Source organism: Ciona robusta, chromosome 7, assembly GCF_009617815.1.
Source record: "Ciona robusta chromosome 7, ASM961781v2".
Taxonomy (NCBI): domain Eukaryota; kingdom Metazoa; phylum Chordata; class Ascidiacea; order Phlebobranchia; family Cionidae; genus Ciona; species Ciona robusta.
In genome coordinates, this window is record NC_143241.1 from 7,970,556 (window position 1) to 7,991,992 (window position 21,437).

The 21,437-nt window shown below is 34.5% G+C and overlaps 1 protein-coding gene and 1 long non-coding RNA gene across 3 annotated transcripts in view; both read left to right on the forward strand.

The window, feature by feature from the left end:
- Window positions 1–1,542: 1,542 nt before the first annotated feature.
- Window positions 1,543–21,437, forward strand: part of LOC149734423 (VPS10 domain-containing receptor SorCS2-like) — a 28,527-nt gene continuing 8,632 nt past the window's right edge. Inside the window, exons 1-19 of one of the 2 annotated variants that reach the window (XM_089881052.1) lie at window positions 1,543–1,760; window positions 2,869–3,004; window positions 3,963–4,133; window positions 5,203–5,364; window positions 5,789–5,853; window positions 6,572–6,663; window positions 7,956–8,083; window positions 8,402–8,488; window positions 8,770–8,952; window positions 14,652–14,780; window positions 15,268–15,376; window positions 16,103–16,280; window positions 16,916–17,023; window positions 17,833–17,947; window positions 18,629–18,774; window positions 19,110–19,256; window positions 19,679–19,850; window positions 20,267–20,447; window positions 20,889–21,040. In XM_089881052.1, the coding sequence (XP_089737178.1) occupies window positions 1,603–1,760; window positions 2,869–3,004; window positions 3,963–4,133; window positions 5,203–5,364; window positions 5,789–5,853; window positions 6,572–6,663; window positions 7,956–8,083; window positions 8,402–8,488; window positions 8,770–8,952; window positions 14,652–14,780; window positions 15,268–15,376; window positions 16,103–16,280; window positions 16,916–17,023; window positions 17,833–17,947; window positions 18,629–18,774; window positions 19,110–19,256; window positions 19,679–19,850; window positions 20,267–20,447; window positions 20,889–21,040 (2,619 nt within the window). In that variant the 5' untranslated portion in view covers window positions 1,543–1,602. The remainder of the gene's footprint in view (window positions 1,761–2,868; window positions 3,005–3,962; window positions 4,134–5,202; window positions 5,365–5,788; window positions 5,854–6,571; window positions 6,664–7,955; window positions 8,084–8,401; window positions 8,489–8,769; window positions 8,953–14,651; window positions 14,781–15,267; window positions 15,377–16,102; window positions 16,281–16,915; window positions 17,024–17,832; window positions 17,948–18,628; window positions 18,775–19,109; window positions 19,257–19,678; window positions 19,851–20,266; window positions 20,448–20,888; window positions 21,041–21,437) is intronic. The other variant, XM_089881051.1, reaches the window with a different exon arrangement.
- LOC149734424 (uncharacterized) lies at window positions 8,959–12,495 on the forward strand. Its single transcript, XR_016385310.1, has 2 exons — window positions 8,959–9,084; window positions 9,172–12,495. It is a non-coding gene; the product is annotated as an uncharacterized LOC149734424 (long non-coding RNA).

The window sequence follows — 21,437 nt, forward strand, 5'->3', positions numbered from 1 at the left end:
TTGGTTGGTTTGGTCACTTATATTCTCGTGGGTAGGAACTTGAGTGACTTATCCATGGTTGCCACTCCCATGCCCACAGTCGAGTTGCTGAAGTTTTTGCATTGTGTTGATAAGCAGGCATGGATATTGAGACATAAATCGTTTCTAAAACGAGTTTAGCTTTATTATGAAATCTGTCAAAGAAACAGCCTAGTATTCATACGAAAAGTTTTTTTTTGTTACAGAATACACATTCTAAAGTATAAGTTGCGTTCATTCAAATTACCACCGAACCCACTAACCAACAAGTTACGTCTCTGGCCGGAGGGTATCCATACATCACCGCCGCAACGCAAAGTGAACAGCCGTAATTATACGGTGTTAGCACGTAATCCAAAGCTCGTACGTTGTTGTGGATAATCGTGTTCTTTGTGGTGATTCAAATCTTTCTGTTACCCTTTGTGCAAAATATTTTGGAGTTCTGTAATATCAGGTAAAACTAGGGAGGTATGTAAGGAGAAAATACGGTCGTGTACATGTTAGAAGAACTTATCAGTGATTCAATCGTGTGCGTCTTTTCGAATGATGAAATTTTACCGCGATCACATTACAACCAATTGTCATATCGTTTAGGAAAATGTCGCAGTGGCTTCAATATGTTTATATACAAATTGTGCTGAAAGTTAAGCAGTTTTGAAGGTACAAAAATATAGATTGTTTTTTTTATGTTACAGAACATCTGATTAGATTATAAGAGTATAGTTGAAAACAGAAAAAAAGTATTCAGCCATTTAAATGTCAAAACAAATTTGTGAAACACGTTTCGATTTTCCGTTTTTGTAAATTTTGTCGAATCGACTGAATTCGCCGCGTTGTTAATTATCACAGAAATAAAAAAAAGAGTAGAACGCGCAACTGCCAACTGCCCAAAACCGTGATGTATTCTTTTTTCTATTCACGTGACCGCCAACTCCGTCCCCATTTTCCTTCGTCTCCATTGTAAAAGATAGGCGCATAGTATTTTTGGAAGGTTTTAGCTGTTTATTTTAAAAACTATACCAACTATTCAAGTTTATTAGGCCAGTTTAGTTATTTAGTAGGGTAACGCTTACAGTTTACCACTTGTTTAGGAAATTTAATTATTTAAAAAAATTAGTTAAAAATTTTAAACAAACGATTTGTAAGAAATATATATATATTAGAAAATAGTTGTTTTACACTATAACTTTAAATTAAGTCAAAAAACGAAGAAAAACTACATAAAACGTCATCGACTCCATTGACTACAATAGTAAACGGGAACGACCCGCGAAAGAGAGAGAGTGTATCACCTCTCTCCTTTGCCGACATTGGAGATGCGCGTTCTATTCTTTTTTATTTCTGTGGTTGTTATTGCGATCTACGCGACGGGTTCGATTGTGACGTTTGATCAAATACGGGACTAGACAGTCGCGATAACCACAGACAATCGGGTTCACGATCGAGACAGTGTAGTAGTTTAATTTCGCGCTCCAGACAAAAGCATAACATCGCATCAAAGCTTGCAAGTCAAAACGTTCAAAATTGTCAAAATTTTCAATTTTATTTTACAGTTTTTAGGGTTTCTGATATTATTTTTTTAATATGACCAAATGCAGTCTTATTTTCGTTTTATTTTTTATCATTTTTTGTTGCACGACCAAAGCAAAGATCCATTCAAGTCAATATTTAGATCGTGAATTTTCTCCAACTTTGATTTCACAAGACGACAATGCTGACAGTAACAGTTTACTTATGTCAAGGTATTTTATTTTTCATAAAATATGAAATTAGGTGCTGGTAAAGAGTCCTCCCCCCACGTTATCTGCTAACCTGTAATTAATAACCCCTAACCACCATCCTCTAACACTTTTCACCAGCCTAATCTGTAATGTACTGGAGGATTTTTCCCTATACTGCCTAAAATTTGTTATAAATAAGTAGTTTTTTAGGCTGCGGTAGTATTTTCATTTTGTTATAGTGTAAAATTTCCTATAAATCGTGGTTAAATAATAATAGTTATATTTATGTAGGTTTAAATTTTGAAGATTTTCCTATTATTTTAACAATTTATTTAACCATATTTATGGATTAAATTTTAAACTTGTACTGGTGTTCTTATTTTGACTGTGATTTTGTTTTTATTTTATGTTGTTTTATTATTTTTAATAACGTATTCTTTGTTTGTATTTGAAAGAAAAGTTTTTAATGGAATTTACATTTTATACTAAATTAATTTTATTTTACAAAATGTAGTTTGCAATAAATTATTCCTATTTTAAAATTTTTACCCTTTTTAAAGGTTACTATTATTAGAAAACACTTGTTCACACATTAGGTGTGAAACCCAATACACTGGGGACCTTAATTAATTATTTCCTCTATTGGCCACTTAACCATTCATCTGGGATGTATATATACTGTATATAGCTATTCTATATATAAATGGTAATTGGGTTGTGTAGTCTCTGCTTTCATGCTGCAGAATTTGGAAAATTTTCTTTGTATCGGTTCCTGTACACCTGTTTATTTGTAGTTTGCAAAGGAAATTCAAGGTCCAAAATTCCCTAGTCACAAATATATATAATTTACATATACTTATAACCTTTCGGGATGATTTTAAAATATCTTAGAGTTTATGTGTTGGCTTATGGTGCATGGCATTTTGTTGTGATTGAATTTAATAAAGTTATATATATAACTTCATATTTAAAAACTAATTGTCTTCCCATTCTCATCTTTTCGATCTGGCAAGTTGCTGGTTTTAATAACAATCAATTAATTTTCAAGATAGTTTGTATTCATAAATTGTTTTCAATTCACAGTTTTTGGCAAGTTACATTAAAACTTTTTTTCACATTTTTTTTGCAGGTACAAAAGGTTTCTGTTGTATCGAGAGCGGAGAGCGGCCCCTAGTGGTCAAAAGAAGCTGAAATCGTATAAGTTTGACCTTAACGACACAACTCATAATCAAGCTCTTATTCACTGGTCGGGAAAGAACAGCTCAGTAAGTTTATTACGGATCTGGTGGTAAGAAAAAACTATTTGACTTATATGCCAGTGTTTCCCAAGTTTTTCCATTTTTACCATAAGCCAGTGTTTCCCAAAATTTTTCTATTAATACCATAAACCAGTCAGAAACTGATGCTACGAAAGCGTAACAGACAAAAATCAAATTCAACCAATTACAATTGGACTTGATTTTTGTCTGTTACAATTTTGTAGCACCAGATCCTTACTGTATTTCTTACATAAGAATTGTTCAACTCTATGAGCACCAGATCAGGGTCATATTTCCAAGGTTTATTACAGTTATGAGGTTTATTATAACCATAACCAGTTAATATTACATGAGCTACTCGAGTGTCAAGACCAATGAATTTTGAATACAAGATACAATCAGATAACCATATATTTTTTTCGAGGATCGTTCAACTTCATGAGTACTAAATCAGGGCCAGATTCTCAAAATTCATTACAGTTAATACAGCATCCCATTATTGGCCACTTTGTTTACATTTGCCACCGTAATGTGTTGTTTGCTTAGATTAACGTTGTGTGTCTTGTCTGTAGACTTCAAATACCAAACATGCTGTTTACACACAGCTGTTATAACTTGACATCATGAGGTGTATGAATGTATGTCTGGTGTACACCCATGTTATAACCTGACTATGAGTGTGAGGTTCATGAATACACCATGTGTGTCTGGTGTATAAGAAGACACCCATGTTATAACTCAACAGTGAGCATGAGGTGTATGAATACACCATGTGTGTCTGGTGTATAGGAAGACACCCATGTTATAACTCAACAGTGAGCATGAGGTGTATGAATACACCATGTGTGTCTGGTGTATAGGAAGACACCCATGTTATAACTCAACAGTGAGCATGAGGTGGATGAATACACCATGTATAAAATCCTCACACGGAATTTTTTGAAACAAATTTTTTCAATTTCAGGTCATTTTCATCCTAACAAGAAAAAAGAAGACGGTTTCAGGCGGGGGAATATCAGATAGTTCCTTATGGAGATCTACTAACTATGGCAAGACGTATGAACCAGAATGGAAGAAGTTTGACAACAAGACCATCCTTAACAGCTACTTTGTTTGCCCTGGAAACATTTCTAAGGTAGTTTACATGATATAGTGGTGCAGTCAGAAGAAATAAGGGGTTTCAAAATAGAGTTTTTTTTTACACTGCATTAATCAGTAAACATTATCAATTAGTTAGATTTGTTTTATAAGATCGCGTGTCCCTGCCTTCCCTGTGTTTTAAAACCAATTCATTTGTCGTACAGTGAGACATAGCTAGGGTTTCAGTATAATTGTTAAATCACCCATCACCCATCAGTAACAGCCAATTTTAAAACATTGAATATTTATTGATATTTTTGAGATATACAATATTAGTGTTTACTGTTTATAAAAGTGAAAGTTAAAAGAAATGTTAAAGCAAAGCAAGCAAAGTGGTTTGGCCATTATTGTTGATTAAATGTTAAGATTTCAAATTAATGTCTCAATCCATGGAAAATCAATCGCTTAATATGGATAATGTTTTAGATAAATTTATTTTAAGGATTATCTTTTGAGCACTGCATTTAATGTCATGTGGTAAATTTGGTCAGGGTACACCTTATATATTCGGATCACGGAATGTATATAACCGAAGCCCAGGGTGCTACCATCTACATTGTGGACACTTTATTATTAACAGAGATCCATTGTATTACGGTGAATTTGGTGAATCACACCTGTGACCTGGGATGTAGGTCCATTGCTCCAAACACTGTACCATTAACAATGGTCTATGGAAGTTCTGATTTTATTGTTCTTTAATGGTTCGTTTACTACCAAATGGAACGAGAAAGTAAAATGAAAGGAGACCACATATTTCCTTACCCTAACATATTACTAATAATATAGCCTATATATGTACTATTTAGGCTATATAATACTCTAAATGTAATACTTTAGAGGCTGTATATGTTACCTTATCTCAATATACATTAACCCTCCCTAAACAAAAAAAACATACAAAAAATTATATAACCATATTCTAATGCCTCCCGTAGATGAGTGTGAATCGTTGTTAATTGTTTAAAACACAATCAGGATATTTAAATATTATGTGCTAAAGGTGTCCCGTCTTCCCCCACCCTACTATATGTTACTTTATTATAACCTCCCTACCCCACCAGGTTATATTCATCGATACTTACAACAACTGTGGTCGCATATGGGTGTCTACTACAGAGGGCGAAACATATACACCATACATGCTACCATTCTCATTGGATAAGATAGAGTTTCATCCTGAGGAACAGGATTGGTTGTTGGGATATGATAAACAGGCTTCAGTGGTGAGTTTGTATAGCAAGGCTTGAGTGGCGACTATTCAGGGGTGTTTAGGGGGCAAAAAAATGGGGGTGTATGGTGGCAGGTCTGCAAGGGTGTATAGCTTTGCAAAGTCGACTATTCAGGGGTGTTTAGGGTCAAATTGTACCCAAACCATGATAAAGCTAAAATAACTACATAAGTGAAGTTAGGTTTTGTTAAATTATAACGAGAATCACGATGCCTATAAAACTAATAGTAATCCTATGTTCTACTTTGCTGTTGCTACAAGGCCTAATATAATTTTTTAAAAACAAACCAAAAGCTAAAGAAATGCTGCAAGCATGGAGTTGCCTAAGTAAAAAAACATTTTAGCTCAAAAATAATGTTTACTTAATATTAGTAAGCATATTATGGTTGTTTATTTAACCAATTTCCTGATGTTTATAGTTGTATTGTTCACAAGACTTGGGAAAAACATGGAGTAAACTGCAGAGTTATGTAACTACTGACAGGTAAATGTCATATCTATGTATTTGTTTGGTATTTGGTGTATTACAAACTGTAATTGAAATAATATATATGTCTTTAATATAAATAATAATCATATATATAATATAAATGATGTCTTGTAGTGCATAATTAAACTTTTTACAACTTTTTACCACCAAATAATTGTTTGTCTTGTTATTGTAATTAAAACCAGTAGGTAAGAAGTTTATCCATAGTTGTTCTAATATAGGTAAAGTCAGTGCTTTCCAGCATTTTTAGTTATATCACAATTCTTTGATTAGTTTTTTGGATTCTACTGTAAAAAGTTGCAGCTAAATGACAATATGTACTACTCGGTGTAATTTTTAGCAAAGCGCAGATTTATTGTTTAATTTTTATATGTAATGAAGTAAATTAACAGATCTACTGTTTGCAATACATTGGTGTACAATGTATGTACTCCGTAGGTGTAAATTTTAACAACGGTTTTATATTTTAATATTTTGTATGTATTGTACATACCTATTGGTTGGGTTACCTTGGTTTAAATAATGCATTTGTTTTAATATTTTAATTTCTTCAACATCTGTTTTATATTTGTGCTGTAAACCGCAACAGTGTTAAGCAGATTATTTTCTCAGCCATATTTTGCTCCATTTCTATTGAATTATAAAATATAGGTCGCTTTTAGTCAACTGTGATGTAACAATGTATAAGATAAAGCCTATTGTGATGTCATAGGTACTTCTGGTATGTAAAAGACGTAGACACAATTGAAAACAGCACAAGCATTGTTCACTTTGAGTACAGAGACATGGATGTCTTTCCAGGACGTAAGTGTTTGGTATTTAAGCACACATTCAACATATATATATAATATGTTATAGTTTCGTATCTGTCATGTTTTTTTTTTGTAAATCTGGATGAAATCGTTAAAATGTAGCTACTTTAATGCAAAAGTGTTTCTGATTCAAGTACATACATTTTATATATAGTCGGGTGGGGGAAAGTGGGACACCCTTAGCCCATGATATTCAAATATCCTCACCGTGTTTTAAACAATTACCAACGATCCACACTCATCTACGGGAGGCATTAGAATATGGTTTTATAATTTTTTGTATGTTTTTTTGTTTACAACCAAATGGGACAGGAAAATAGAATGAAAAGGTGTCCCAACTTCCCCCAACCTATTATATTATGATTTCAAATGTGTATTTTTGGCACATTATCGTATATTATATCTCTAGTTTTTAATGAGCATTGGGTATTGGGAAAAATCAATACAGGTTCACCGCAATAACCTTCTATATTTGTTTATCACAGTCGGACTTCTTTATTAGACAGTTGAGTGACATAAAACCGGTTAAATTACAAATAATTGACCCTAATTTGACCCCGATGTCACTATTGTCATTGTGATGTCAGAATCATGTATTTGTCTCCCGTTTGATTTAAATTATCTTCAGTCTTACTTTACATAATATACAAGATTAGGTTCAATGCATTTTTAATGATGTTGTTTTAAACTAAATGAGTTAAATTTTAGATATTTTCTACTAATTCAATTTGATTACAAATAAAAATTTGGTTTTAGTTTGCTGTATGTATGGGAAACTAATATATACTGCCCTTTATGATCCTTTATCAATTATAATGCGTATTTGGTTGCTTTCATTGGCTCAAATCAGTTATTTAAACTATAGCTTGGAGGCTTTTATTACACCATGTGTTTATAACTGTCAAGTGCCATAACAAATCAATGCAAGTCCTATGCGCTTGATCTTTATTTCGAATTTCGCGAACTTGTAAATTTTGAGGTTTTCTGTTTATTGTTACTTTTAACATTAATTTTAAGAGTTAACATTTAGACTTTACTAGAAACAGCGTTTTTGGTAAAAACGTTAATTAGCTTTTATCTGCCATCCAGAATGACATTATCAACATATATTGCCGGATAGCAGATGAAACTTTGAAATTAATATAAAAGTCCTTGACAGGGCCTTGCCTATATAGAATAGAATAAAATAAAATTAACCTTTGAGTTTAGGAGAACTTTTTGCAATGCTCTTTACATTCAAGCATATAACTTAGCATATAAAAATTTTATATACTATGTACTCAGGCACCTTCCTTGTGAAGTCTTGTTTCATTCCCAACTGCGATCCAACTCCATTCCAATTACATTGTGATGAACTTGGTGGTATTGATAGAGACTCACTTGTGGTGCAGGATAACTACACCTTTGCGCAGGTACCTGTTCACTCTATGTAATGTAAGGTGTAGATGGTAGCACCTTGGGTGTTGGGGTAATGGGATAACTAAACTTTTGCTCAGATGCCTGCTCACTCTATGTAATGTAGGGTGTAGATGGTAGCACCTTGGGTGTTGGGGTAATGGGATAACTAAACCTTTGTGCAGGTGCCTGTTAACTCTATGTAAATTTGGGATTATATGGCACTCTGGAAGTTGGGACAATATGACAACAAGAAAACTTCTATGTTATTTTTAAATTTTAAAATATTTTTTTTGTTAATTGGTCTCATTAAAGTTTTAATTATGATGTCATAGAAACCAGGAGCTCGTGAAAAACTTTACGTTTCCTTCATGAGAGGAAAGTTTGTGAAAGCAGATTTTCCCGGGAATAATGAACAAACAGTAAGTAAATACATTTTTAGTGTGAATTTAACATGTAGATAGTAGGGTGGGGAAAGAGGGGCCACTTTCGCTCTATTTTAAACAGCTGTTAACTGTTTAAAACACGATCAGGATGTTTGGGATATTATGTATAGTTTATACTGTTATTTATATCATTGTATTATTATACACAACTTCTACTTTTCATATCATTTTTTTGAATAATGTCACTTTTTACTTCTATAATGACTTCCGTAATATACATACAGTTATTCATATTATGTATGTGTGTTTTTATATAGGACTTCTATGTTGTAAGTTCAAATGGTGGAACAGTAGTGGTCGGTATCAACCATATTGACTGGCTGGCTCATCTTTTCTTCTCTGATATTACTGGAGTAAAATATTCGCAATCACTTTCGAACGTCCGTTATTTTGGAAGGAAATCTGGGACGGAGACGATTTTTAATGTGGATATTTATGAGGTAATGATGATGCATTGTTGGTGTAATAATGGTATTTGTAGTGAGTGTATGGTGGGTTTTATGTAGGGTAGTGTATGTGTGGTTTTAATGGATTAAATAATAGCCTTTAATTGCTTGCACCACTTTTTACGGGTGTTTATGAGTTAAGTTGTATTTGACCGACACTTCAGTATTTTTTACAAAACAAAAGCTTTGAATTGGTTGCACCACTTTTCACAGGTGTTTATATAAGTGAAGTTGTATTTGACCGACACTTTAGTATTTTTGACAACCAGTTTTACAAAGTGTCAACAAAACAATAACCTTGAATTGGTTGCACCACTTTTCACAAGTGTTTATATATTACGCTATAATTGTCAAAGTATTGCAAACTGTAAAAATAACTTGCATACATTTTTGCAAAATTCGGCAATTTTCTGCAAGATTACACTTAGGTAAATATTATGCTTGGGGAGGTAACACCACCAAACCCTCCTGGGATTGGTGCCTATATTTCCGTTTCGAGTTAAAACCTCTTGTTTATTCCATAAGGGAATCGTGGGTTTGGCAGTTAATGTTGTTGTTCTTAATAAAAGCATGTGAAAGTATGTTGTATTCCCTGCTGTATACTTGTTCACACTTGTTTATTAGGTTCCTTATGAATACCATTCCTTTTCATATATTGGGCCATTACCCCAACATTGTATATTTACATTCTATTCTATATGGGTGAGGTTCTAAAGTGAGGCATGCCATGGGACCTGAGATTTAGGCCAGAGTTGGTCCATTACCCCAATATTGTATAAGCATATTCTATTCTATATGGGTGAGGTTCTACAGTGAGGCACGCCATGGGACCTGGGATTTAAGCAACGGTTGGCCACTTACCCCATATATATACATTATGAAAAATATGCTGTATGAGAAATAGCCATAAACACAACCAATGTAAAACCTTGTGTATAAAACAGTGGTTATATTAATGTGTTTTAATGGTCATATAATATACCATTTAGGACTTAGTAGCATATCGTTAAATCATTCAGTCATAAATTGTGGTTAAAGTAGTGGACTTTGTCCCAATAAGCCCACCTGCTTAGTGTTTATTACAAAAACCAGTGGGTATCAAAGTTATTTACAGTCACAGCGGAAAGCTGGAAACATTTGTTTTAAAAAAAATAAATTGAAAAAAAAACGTTCATACTTAGTTCTAAAACAGAAAATTTTAAGTAATTACATTTTTTACCGCATATATTTTTTTTACCCAAATTCACTTAGGAAGTAATATTTCTAAATCCCTTATAAAAGCTTAAAACAAGTTGCCCAAAAGGGTGTATTGGAATTAGTTTTTACCAAATAGTTTGTCCTGAAAACAAACTAATTTTAAAACCCAGATTAAGGCGGCCTTTATAGGACTTCAAAACATTTGTTCTTTGGAAATAAATCGCCCAAAAGCTGTATCCGATTTAGTTTCAAAACTTTAAAAAATCTCTAAGAATTTTGAATCCGATCGTCCTGTTTTCATGTTCGCTCAATCGTGACTTGCTTTGTTGGCTTTTGCCGAGTAATCCTTGGTTAAACAGCCAAGTCGTATTGTGTGTGACATTTGAAATGGACCGTGTCTACACCTGAATACACAAGTGCTACACTATGGGTTTAAATGGTCATTTTAATGCTAATTGAAATTAATGCTGATAAATACTGTAAACATTCACTTTTTTTTAAAGCAAGTTAAATTTACATTAAATAGAGTAGGTGATTTTTAAGGCATAGTACTGTTGGGTAAGATGGATTATGTTAGCACATAATATCCCATATTTCCTAATCGTGTTTTTGTCTACATCTGAATACACAAGTGTTATACTATGGGTTTAAATGGTCATTTTAATATTAATTGAAATTAATGCTGATAAATAAACACCCAAATTGTTTTTTCCTTCTCAGCAAGTCAAAATTGACATTAACATTGAATTGAGTAAATTTAATAGCATAGTAGTGTGGGGTGAGAAAGATGAATACTGTTATCACTTACCGCATAATATCCCATGTTCCTAATCGTGTTTACATGCCTTTTTACACTTTGATATTTTACAAATGTAACATGTTAGTTTAAAACTAGTTATTTAGAACTTTAAAAACCATAAGTTTGTATGTAATATGTAACCTTGATTATCTATTCAACTCGTCAGCTTTAAATATTCATTCATAAAAATTGTTGGTATGAGTAATTGTCAGTGTGCGTGGTATTAACTTTAAAAGAGCTTACATTTCCAGGTGAGCAATCACCAATTAAGCTTTATCTTTTCCTGTATGTGTGTTGGGAGAATTGGGTCTCTACTCTGATTCATGGCGATGGTTTTGCTCAAAACTTGTGTTTTTAGGTTCTTGCTTCATTTTTTGGTTTATTTTGCTCTAAAGCATAGTTTTAAAATAGAAATCTAAAATATAGAATTGGGTTTCCGCTTTGTGATTCATAGTGTACATTCTTGTTCTTTTTGCTCTGAAACATTTTTGCTCTAAGGCTTGTGTTATTTCTGCAAGCCTGTTTTTACCAGATGCTCAGATAAGCTTGGAAAACATGCTTCGAATTAAGTGATAGTAGGAACCTTAATGGGCACTTAACACATAATCTTAGAACTATGTCATCAAATAAACACACCTTAAAATTAACTTGTAATAAATAACAGCAATCTCAACCTAATCTGGTGTTCATAAAGTTAAAAAAGATTTAATTTAAATAAGACACTGATGATGCCACTGGTCGAAATATATATCTTGTATCTGGTCGAAATATTTATCTTGTACGATGGTCGAAATATATATCTTGTATCTTGTCGAAATATATATCTTGTATCTGGTCGAAATATATATCTTGTACGATGGTCGAAATATTTATCTTGTATCTTGTCGAAATATATATCTTGTATCTGGTCGAAATATATATCTTGTACGTTGGTCGAAATATATATCTTGTATCTGGTCGAAATATATATCTTGTATCTGGTCGAAATATTTATCTTGTACGATGGTCGAAATATATATCTTGTACGATGGTCGAAATATATATCTTGTACGATGGCCGAAATATATATCTTGTATCTGGTCGAAATATTTATCTTGTACGATGGTCGAAATATATATCTTGTATTTTACAATTGGTTGGACTTAATTTATATCTCTTTCATGGCACTAGACCCCTTTAAACGTATATGCTAAATCAAACACTTAGTTAAAGTTGAATACAAATATAACAATGTTTTTACAAAATGAAATCTTTAAAAATTCATTTCAAACGCTGCATTTGTTTATTATTCAATAAAATCATAGTCTATTCAAGATTAGATTTTTGCAAAAGTTAATATTCCCATAAATCTTACAATTTATTTTCAATAAATCTTTAAACATAATTACATGCATTATTTTATTACCAATGTTGTATTATATACATGGGGTATAAGGTACAAGCTTTTATATATTGGATAATTTATGGGCGCTACTGTAGCTATGTAGCATAGTCTAATCAAGCTTAAATTTATGTTAAAGTTAAATTTTCTAAACAAATTTTACAAAATTCCATGTAATATTTTATCATCAATGTTTTAATATAAACATGAAGTGTCAACCTAAACTTTCTTATTATGGATAACTTTTTTCTTTGTTATATATTTCACGCTTTAGCTGTGTAGCGTAGCAGTAATGTATGGTATCTGTCTCCTTCATTGTAGAGGGATAGGCATTTCCTGTGTACCCGTGTTAACCCCCGTTTATTATAGGGTAGTGTAACTAGTGTTATGTATCATTGTGTGTTGTTGGGTGGAAAATGAACCAAGTTTTGATTGTTTTTGAGCAGATTTTATTGTGTCTTTGTATTATATATATAAATATTGGCTTTTACATGTATTATTACAATGATCATGAGGTGTATGAATGTAAATAACTGTCTGGTGTTTGATTTATAAGAAAACACAAATGTAGAAACATTATGTATGGTATGCAGCACCCGTGTGTTAAACCCCTTGGTTTCAATCGCCTCTATTTCCCAACCATAGAAAAAAATAAGTCCTAACTTGACAGTGAGCATGAGGTGTATGAAGCCACCATGTATGGTGTGCAACACTGGTGTTATAACTTGACAGTGAGCATGAGGTGTATGAAGCTACCATGTATGATGTGCAACACCCGTGTTTTAATTAAACTCTTGGTTTCCCACCCAAGGATAAACATGAAAGTATCCTAACTTGACAGTGAGCATGAGGTGTATGAAGCCACCATGTATGGTGTGCAACACCCGTGTATTAAACCCTTGGTTTCCCACCCAAGGATAAACATGTATTTGTCCCATTGTCCTGACAGCGAGTATGAGGTGTATGAACCCACCATGTATGTTATGTAACATAAGACATGACACACCTTTGCCTTCACTCATAATATAATCTTCTTGTTCCTTCTGTTTGTAATTAGATACAGGGCAATTTTTACAAGTCCTTGACTTGTTAGTTTAGCGTTATGTTCCTATGGTTTGTTTGTGTTTATTTAAGTCAGTTTTATGTTCAATTAGGATGTAATGAAATGCAATTAAAGTAATAGTATTTTGGCGTTTTTCGATTTCAATTTAGACCTTAAAAACATGCAAAGATTTTGTATGTGAGCTTGTGAATAAGTTTCTTTTTACACAAACACATGTTTTATCACTATTACATAGTTAATTAATAATTACTGATTGAAACTGTTGTAGCTCATCTGAGTAATTTCACACCATTTTAAACCACTGTTTGAATTATAATTGAAGTGATAACAAGCAAACTTGTATATACTGTTGTCATATTTTCATGCAACTCATTTCATGGCTATTTTATAATGTATTATTCAATTAATAATTGGTGAAACTTTTGTTGCACACCTGAGTTATTCACTCACCATATTACCACAGCCCACTGGTTGAAACTGCTGGTCTAGACGTTTGTGGGTTTATGAGCAGTGAAGCGTAACATGTTATTATGCGCACACAAAGTAATGGGAATGTGGTAGCTTCGCTGTTCACATTAATATTGACTCCTTTTATTGCATATTTGAGGTTTTTTATGGCAGGCCATAACCTTAATGTTGCATAGTGGGCCTGGCTACTTATCTTCCCTAGAACACTGTGCGTAAAATGTACTTTGTGTTTGCTTAACGCAGTGCAATTATTTAATACAGTGTAACAATTGAGCTTATGTTTTACTGTATTACGTAATTATGTGTTCCGAAGCTCAAAAGTTATATTTAATAGCCTACTTGTGGTTGAGAATAGTAGGTCCCAAACTTTGTGTATTATGTACTTGTTTGATTTAAGTTTCTTTGACTGTTTTCAGTAATTACAAATTTACAATGTTTTAAAACTCTTAATTTTCTATGCAATTCTAAAAAAAATCTAGAAATTGACAAAAAATTTATCGAATCAAATTTTTGTAAAACAGTTACAATCTGTAGACCACCTGGGCTTTACTAAAGAAATGTTGAAAAAAAATTAATTGTGGTATTTCTGTTGGGGCCAACTTCAACCTACAAACTATTAACACCTGCCCCCCCCCTTCGCCAGCTAAGGAAAAACTTTGGAGCAATTTAAAAAAAAAAATTAAAAAAAAAATAGTTGACAAATTTCTTTTTTTGTAAAATTGTAGTATTTTTGCTAGGGCCTACTTCCACATACAAACCAGTAACCCTACACCCCTTCTTTTCAGGTAAAAGCCGTGAAGGGCACCTTCATCACCAACAAACACACAAGTATAGGACATAATGTTACCATGATAACATGGGATAATGGTCGCACATGGACAAACTTGGCCATTCCTACTACAGAAACTGCTTGTGTAAGTTTTCTATGTCATTCTTTTATTTGGTTTCTAATTTCTATGTTCTGATGGTTTTGGTTTTAATTTTATAAAAAATGTTTTGTTTTATACAATTTTGTTTTATAAAAAATGTAACTAAAAAATTAAACTCTCAGATGCAAAAAATAGTTTACTTTGGAACCTGCAATATTAAGCAGACTTGGCCCATTACCCCAACACTCAAGGTGGCCCTTTTGGACTATTATACTATTTAGGCCATTACAAAGGTGCATACCAAGCCAGATTTTTCCATTACCCCTAATAACCAGGGTGCTACAACCCATTAGTGGCCACTGGGTTGGAGCAATTGAGTTAAATATCTTCCAGGAAAATCCTATTCGGTCTTACCAGATGTTCAATTAGTGACCACTGGGTTGGAGCAATGTTAGTTAAGTGTCTTACCAGACAAACCCCTTTTAACCTCACCAGATGTTAAAGCCCTTCTAACACTATATATTTACTCCAGAGTGGCTGCACCCTCAATGTCCATATCTCTATGAGCCAAACCAAAGCTGGATATTATGTTCCGTCTATTTACAGCAAGGAAACAACACCAGGGCTTATAATCACACACGGTAAGAATGAGCATTATTATGTAATAATACGTAGGCACCACACTCTTCAAAAATGCAGGGGAGGCAGGGATAGTTAGACACATCGTTTGAAAAATCAAACTGATTCGTTGTTATGTTTACTGATTAATGAAATCCAGAAAATACCATGACGCCAGGTTTGGCGCTTTATTATTTAACAATGGTATGTAATAATATAGGCACCACATTCTTTAAAATGCAGGGGAGGCAGGGATAGTTGGACACATCCTTTAAAAAATCTAACTTATTGGTTGTAATGGTTACTGATTAATGCAGTCTACCAAAATCTAGGGTCGGCCTGCCCACCCTGCCACCCCAGGTTTGGTGCCTATGGCCATTAATATTTAACAACAAACAGTGGTAAGTGGTTAGCAAATATGACTTTATTGTTTTATGTTTGTTTCAGCATAATTTAAAGCCATAATTACAGTACAAACAATAACCTTGAATTGGTTGCACCACTTTTCACAGGTGTTTATATAAGTTAAGTTGCATTTGACCGACACTTATATATTTGTATTTTTGACTGTAGGTTTTTAGTGTTTTTGACAGTTAGTTTTACAAAGTGTTAACAAAACAATACCTTTGATTTGGTTGCATTTTCGACAGTTAGTTTTTGGTATTTTTGGACAAATAATTTAATAAAAATAGTATTAATACAAAGATAGCATTAATATATTTACATTAACCAACTTATCCCTTGCACAGGGTCTGTGGGCCAAACGTTAGTCGATGCCCCGTCATCTGTCCAGGTGTATTTAAGTCGCGATGCCGGCAACACGTGGAACAAAGTACTCGACAAGCGCCATCTTTATATAGTGGCAGATCATGGGGCAATGATAGTGGCAGCCCAGATGATATTCCTACAACTTATATCTGTTATATCGTAAGTAGAATGGGAGATTTTTTTGGGCTGAACTGTCAAGGGAAGATCTCACATCCATTACTGTTAAAGCCCTTGGCATTGTTGCCTACCTTTGGGGAAAGCGAAGGCTTCAACATCTAGTGAGGTTTATGTGGTAGCACCCTGGGTGTTGGGGTTGTTACATATACTGGTTGGTGAACGTGTTCTTGAGCAAGACACTTAATGGACATTGTTCCGACCCAGTGGTCAATAATAGGTGCTGTCACTCTGGGTGTTGGGGGTAATGGGCTATCTCTGGAATCAATTCTAGGTCCCATGGCACACCACAATGAAGAATAGAAAAATACATACGTGTCAGGCTAATAAGCCAACTCTGGCCTAAAATGCCTCACCTTAGGACCTCACCCATATAGAATAGAACACATCTAGATAAAGTAAACCTACAAATATTTGTATTAACACATATTTTCACCCATCAGTTTTAACAATTCCATTGGACAGTTATACAAGAGGATGTACGTGTAAGAGTAATAGACCAAATATGTTCCCCTAGCATGCATCACTTTGGGACCTCACCCATATAGAATAAAGTGTCTCTAGATTAATAGATAAAATGCATTTGTAAATTTTTAACCCTTGTTACTTTCACCCACCAGTTTCAGCAATGACATGGGACGTACATGGCACAAATATACTTTCACGGATGAACGAATACACGTGGACGGGCTGCTTACTGAACCTGGGGAGTATACTCATAAGTTTACGTAAGTTGCAGCTACTTATGGGGCACTGCATAGTTATGGGGTACTAGATCTTGTGGGAGTTATACTAATAAGTTTACATAAGTTATAGCTAAGGGGTACTGAGTTCAAGGCTCACTGCTGATACTTCGCATTTTATCTGAGAATGATACATTAGTGGTTAGTTTAATAACAAAATGTCATATATGACAAATAGAGTTATCTCTTTAATCCAAGACCATATACTTATAAAGTTAGGAAGATTATAGTGTGTAGCTGCCTATGGGGCTCTTGGCTACGGGGTACTATTAAAGCTATGGGGTACTGAGTTCAAGGCTCACTGCTGATACTGGTTTATGTTTTGTTTTTGGATAGTACAAAACTTCATATATGACAAATAGACTTACATTCTTCTATCTGAGAGAATATGCTTTTGTAAGTTTATAGTGTGTAGCTACCCGTGAGGCACTGGGCTATGGGGTACCATTAAAGCTAGGGTTACTGGGTTCAAGGCTTACTACGGATACTTAACGTTTTGTATGTGAATAATATATTAGTGGTTAGAATGATAGCACAAAGAGTTTACATTCTTTTCTGGTTTGTATGTAACAAGAGGACATTATTTTGTCATGTATTTATCCTAAATAATGAGTTCAAGGTTCTCCACAGCTAGCTTTCTCTTTTATATGATCTCTATTATATATTAATATGATGTCTATTATATATTAATATGATCTCTATTATATATTAATATGATGTCTATTATATATTAATATGATATCTATTATATATTAATATGATATCTATTATATATTAATAAGATATCTATGCAGGTTGTTCGGACATCGCAACTATCGTGACCATTGGAAATTGTTCGCACTCGACTTAGCACCCCTAGTGGCTCGAAACTGCACATACCCTGATGATTATGTTAACGTCTCGTTTGCCGTAAGTAAAACATAGATATCATATGTTAATGTTTCGTTTGCCGTAAGTACAACATAGATATCATATGTTAATGTTTCGTTTGCCATAAGTACAACATAGATATCATATGTTAACGTCTCGTTTGCCATAAGTACAACATAGATATCATATGTTAACGTCTCGTTTGCCGTAAGTAAAACATAGATATCATATGTTAATGTTTCGTTTGCCATAAGTACAACATAGATATCATATGTTAATGTTTCGTTTGCCGTAAGTACAACATAGATATCATATGTTAATGTTTCGTTTGCCGTAAGTACAACATAGATATCATATGTTAATGTTTCGTTTGCCGTAAGTACAACATAAATATCATATGTTAATGTTTCGTTTGCTGTAAGTACAACATAGATATCATATGTTAACGTCTCGTTTGCTGTAAGTACAACATAGATATCATATGTTAACGTCTCGTTTGCCGTAAGTAAACTTACTAAACCTTACCCCCTACAGCGCAAAACTTACTAAACCTTACCCCCTACAGCGCACAACTTACTAAACCTTACCCCCTACAGCGCACAACTTACTAAACCTTACCCCCTACAGCGCACAACTTACTAAACCTTACCCCCTACAGCGCGCAACTTACTAAACCTCACCCCCCACAGCACACAACCTACTAAACCTTACCCCCTACAGCGCAACACACAAAACAGTAACCAGTGTCACCTTGGCATGAGGCAAACCTTTGAGCAGCTTAAGGAGGGAAATTGTTTGGTGGGAAGCGAGTACAAGAGAGTCACAACCACGGAACTTTGTCCGTGCACTGATATTGATTATGAATGGTAAGTGACGATCAACAGTGAGGGTTAAAAAAATTATGTTTTATTTGTGAGTATCTTGTATTGGGGAGGTCCTATGACAATGCTAGCTAGGGGGCATGAGATTTAGGGCACAGTTACCCCAACACCCAGGGTGCTGCAACCGATCAGTGACCACTGGGTTTGAGCAATGTATGTTAAATATCTTGCTGTCTTCCCACGAAAACATGTCTATTTTTATCAAGCATTAAACCCGATACCTTTCGTTTACAATGCAAGCACCCAACCACCCCCTGCTCCTTTCAAAGTTATAACATAGCAACACTTTTATTCACACCACGCTCTTTACCTCCCTTTAGTGGTTACGGTTACATCACCACATCCTCGGGCTGTAAGAAGGTCGTAGGGAAGGGATCTCCGATCGATGATATACGGGATATTCTGGACGAAGATACGACACCTACTATACCACCTTGTGTGAATGGGCTGCGTAAAATGCCAACACAGTAAGTAAAGTGGCCGACATTTTTTTTGTTATGGGAACTGTGATTTTAGATGGTTATTGTTTTGTTGGAATTTGAGAATGAATGTGTGTAACTTATTATACCTCTGGTGGTGGGAAAAATACAGTTGCTATAACACGGGTGTTCTGTTTCATACACCTCGTGCCCGCTTACAAGTTACCACGTATGTAACTTATTCATTCTCGCATGGCAGGGCAATAACAGTCGTTGTAACACGGTTACACGGGTGTTCTTTTTTATTTTTTATACACCTCATGCCAGGTTACAAGTACTACATATGTAGCTTCGTGGGTGATTATTTTATTGACAAAACTCCAGGTCTCTGGCACTCCACCCTGTATAACCATACCATGTTACAAAATAATAGCAGTTATGTTGATATAAACCACATTATGACATCACAGGTACCGAAAAGTACCCGGTGATCAATGTCAGAATGATCCGGAGGGAAAGTTGTTTACAATTGTGAATTGTTCAATTGTAGTCACCCCACCACCCCCTCCAACTATCCATGTTAAACTACTGAATAAAACCAATGAAGTGAAGATTGGAGAAGTTCTACATTTTACTGCAGTGGTAAGTTTTGGGTTATTGTTATCTAGCTGTTGTGGTTGCTTCTTCCATGCTCACAGAGCTGTTATTCTTGGCTGAACTGTCAAGGGAAGATTTCCCATCTATTACCATTAAAGCCCTTGTCGCCTACCTTTGGGGAAGCGACAGACTTCAAAATCTGGTGAGGTCAATGTGGTAGCGCCTTTGATGTTGGGGTAATGCGCTAAATCTGGCCTGTATCAGAGGTTCCATGGTGTGCCCCGCTGCGGGACCTTACCCGTATAGAATATAGTGATTCATGGTTGCCACTCCCATGCCCACAATCAAGCTGCTGAAACTATTACAGTGTGTGAATAAGCAGACATGACTCTTAACACATCTTATAATTACATTCCCTTTAACCTACCACTTAAAGTAACCCACTTTAACACCTCATACAGAGCAACAGTGAGACAGTATGGTCTGTAATAAGAACAGCTGAACCAAAAGACAAGATCACGACACGCCCAGTTAAACGAGATGAAATATCTTTGAACCCAACCAAACCTGGGGCTTACCAAGTTCGAGCTTCCAACCCAAAACATCCAACTGTGTCGGACACAATGCTCGTGTCATTCTGGTGTAAGTTGTATGTGGTCCATTGTATTAACTATATATAAGGGGGAGGTGTGGTGTAAGCAAATTATAGGCACCAAACCTGGGGTGGCAGGGTTGGCAGGCCAACCCTGGAATTTTCTGCACTACATTTATCGGAAAACATTGCAACCAATAAGACTTGTTTCACAGGATTGTTTGTCTGGCTAATATATACATATATACATACATGATGTATATATATGTTGCTTGTTATGTGTTATTATGAGTTAGTTATACTTGTCGTAAATGAGCACCAAACCTGGGGTGGCAGGGTGGGCAAGCCAACCCTTACATTTTTTACATTGTATTAATCAGTAAACATTGCAACCAATAAGTTAGATTTGTTTCACATGATTGGGTGTCTCACTTTACCATCGCTTTTTCAAATATTTCATTCTGATATCACATTGTTTCATGACACCATAGACCCGATTGAGAACGTATTGATCTACTGCCCTCCTGTGGTAGAAGTGGACACCCCGTTTAACGCAACAGCGACCCTTGCGACCAAATATGGGCTGAGGGGAACGTCATCTTTGTTGGGGAGAGTTAGTTACATTTGGAGCACCGAGAACTCAGTAAATATACCTTCATTCATCTGTAAAAAGTTGACCTTATTTATAAATATTTATTCCATCTTCTTTTAGTTATATTTATAGTATAACATGGACAATATGCTGACAACTTGGTAAATATGCTTTTATCCGTTGTTAATTTAACCCCATATTTATAGACTTAGGGGTAATTTGCTCTTAATTCTGTAAGCTAGTGGCCTAACAGTGCTTTTAACTCTGCAGTTATGCCATCTTTTTTGGTTTGTATTTAACTATGTTTTTATGGAGATAAATATGCTGTTAACTTGTGGTTAAGCTATCATTTTAGTTGAATTTACCCACGTTCTATATGGGTTGCCATAGGCTGCCATAGGACCGGAGCCACAATGTTGTGATAGAGTAATAAATGTAAATCGATTTA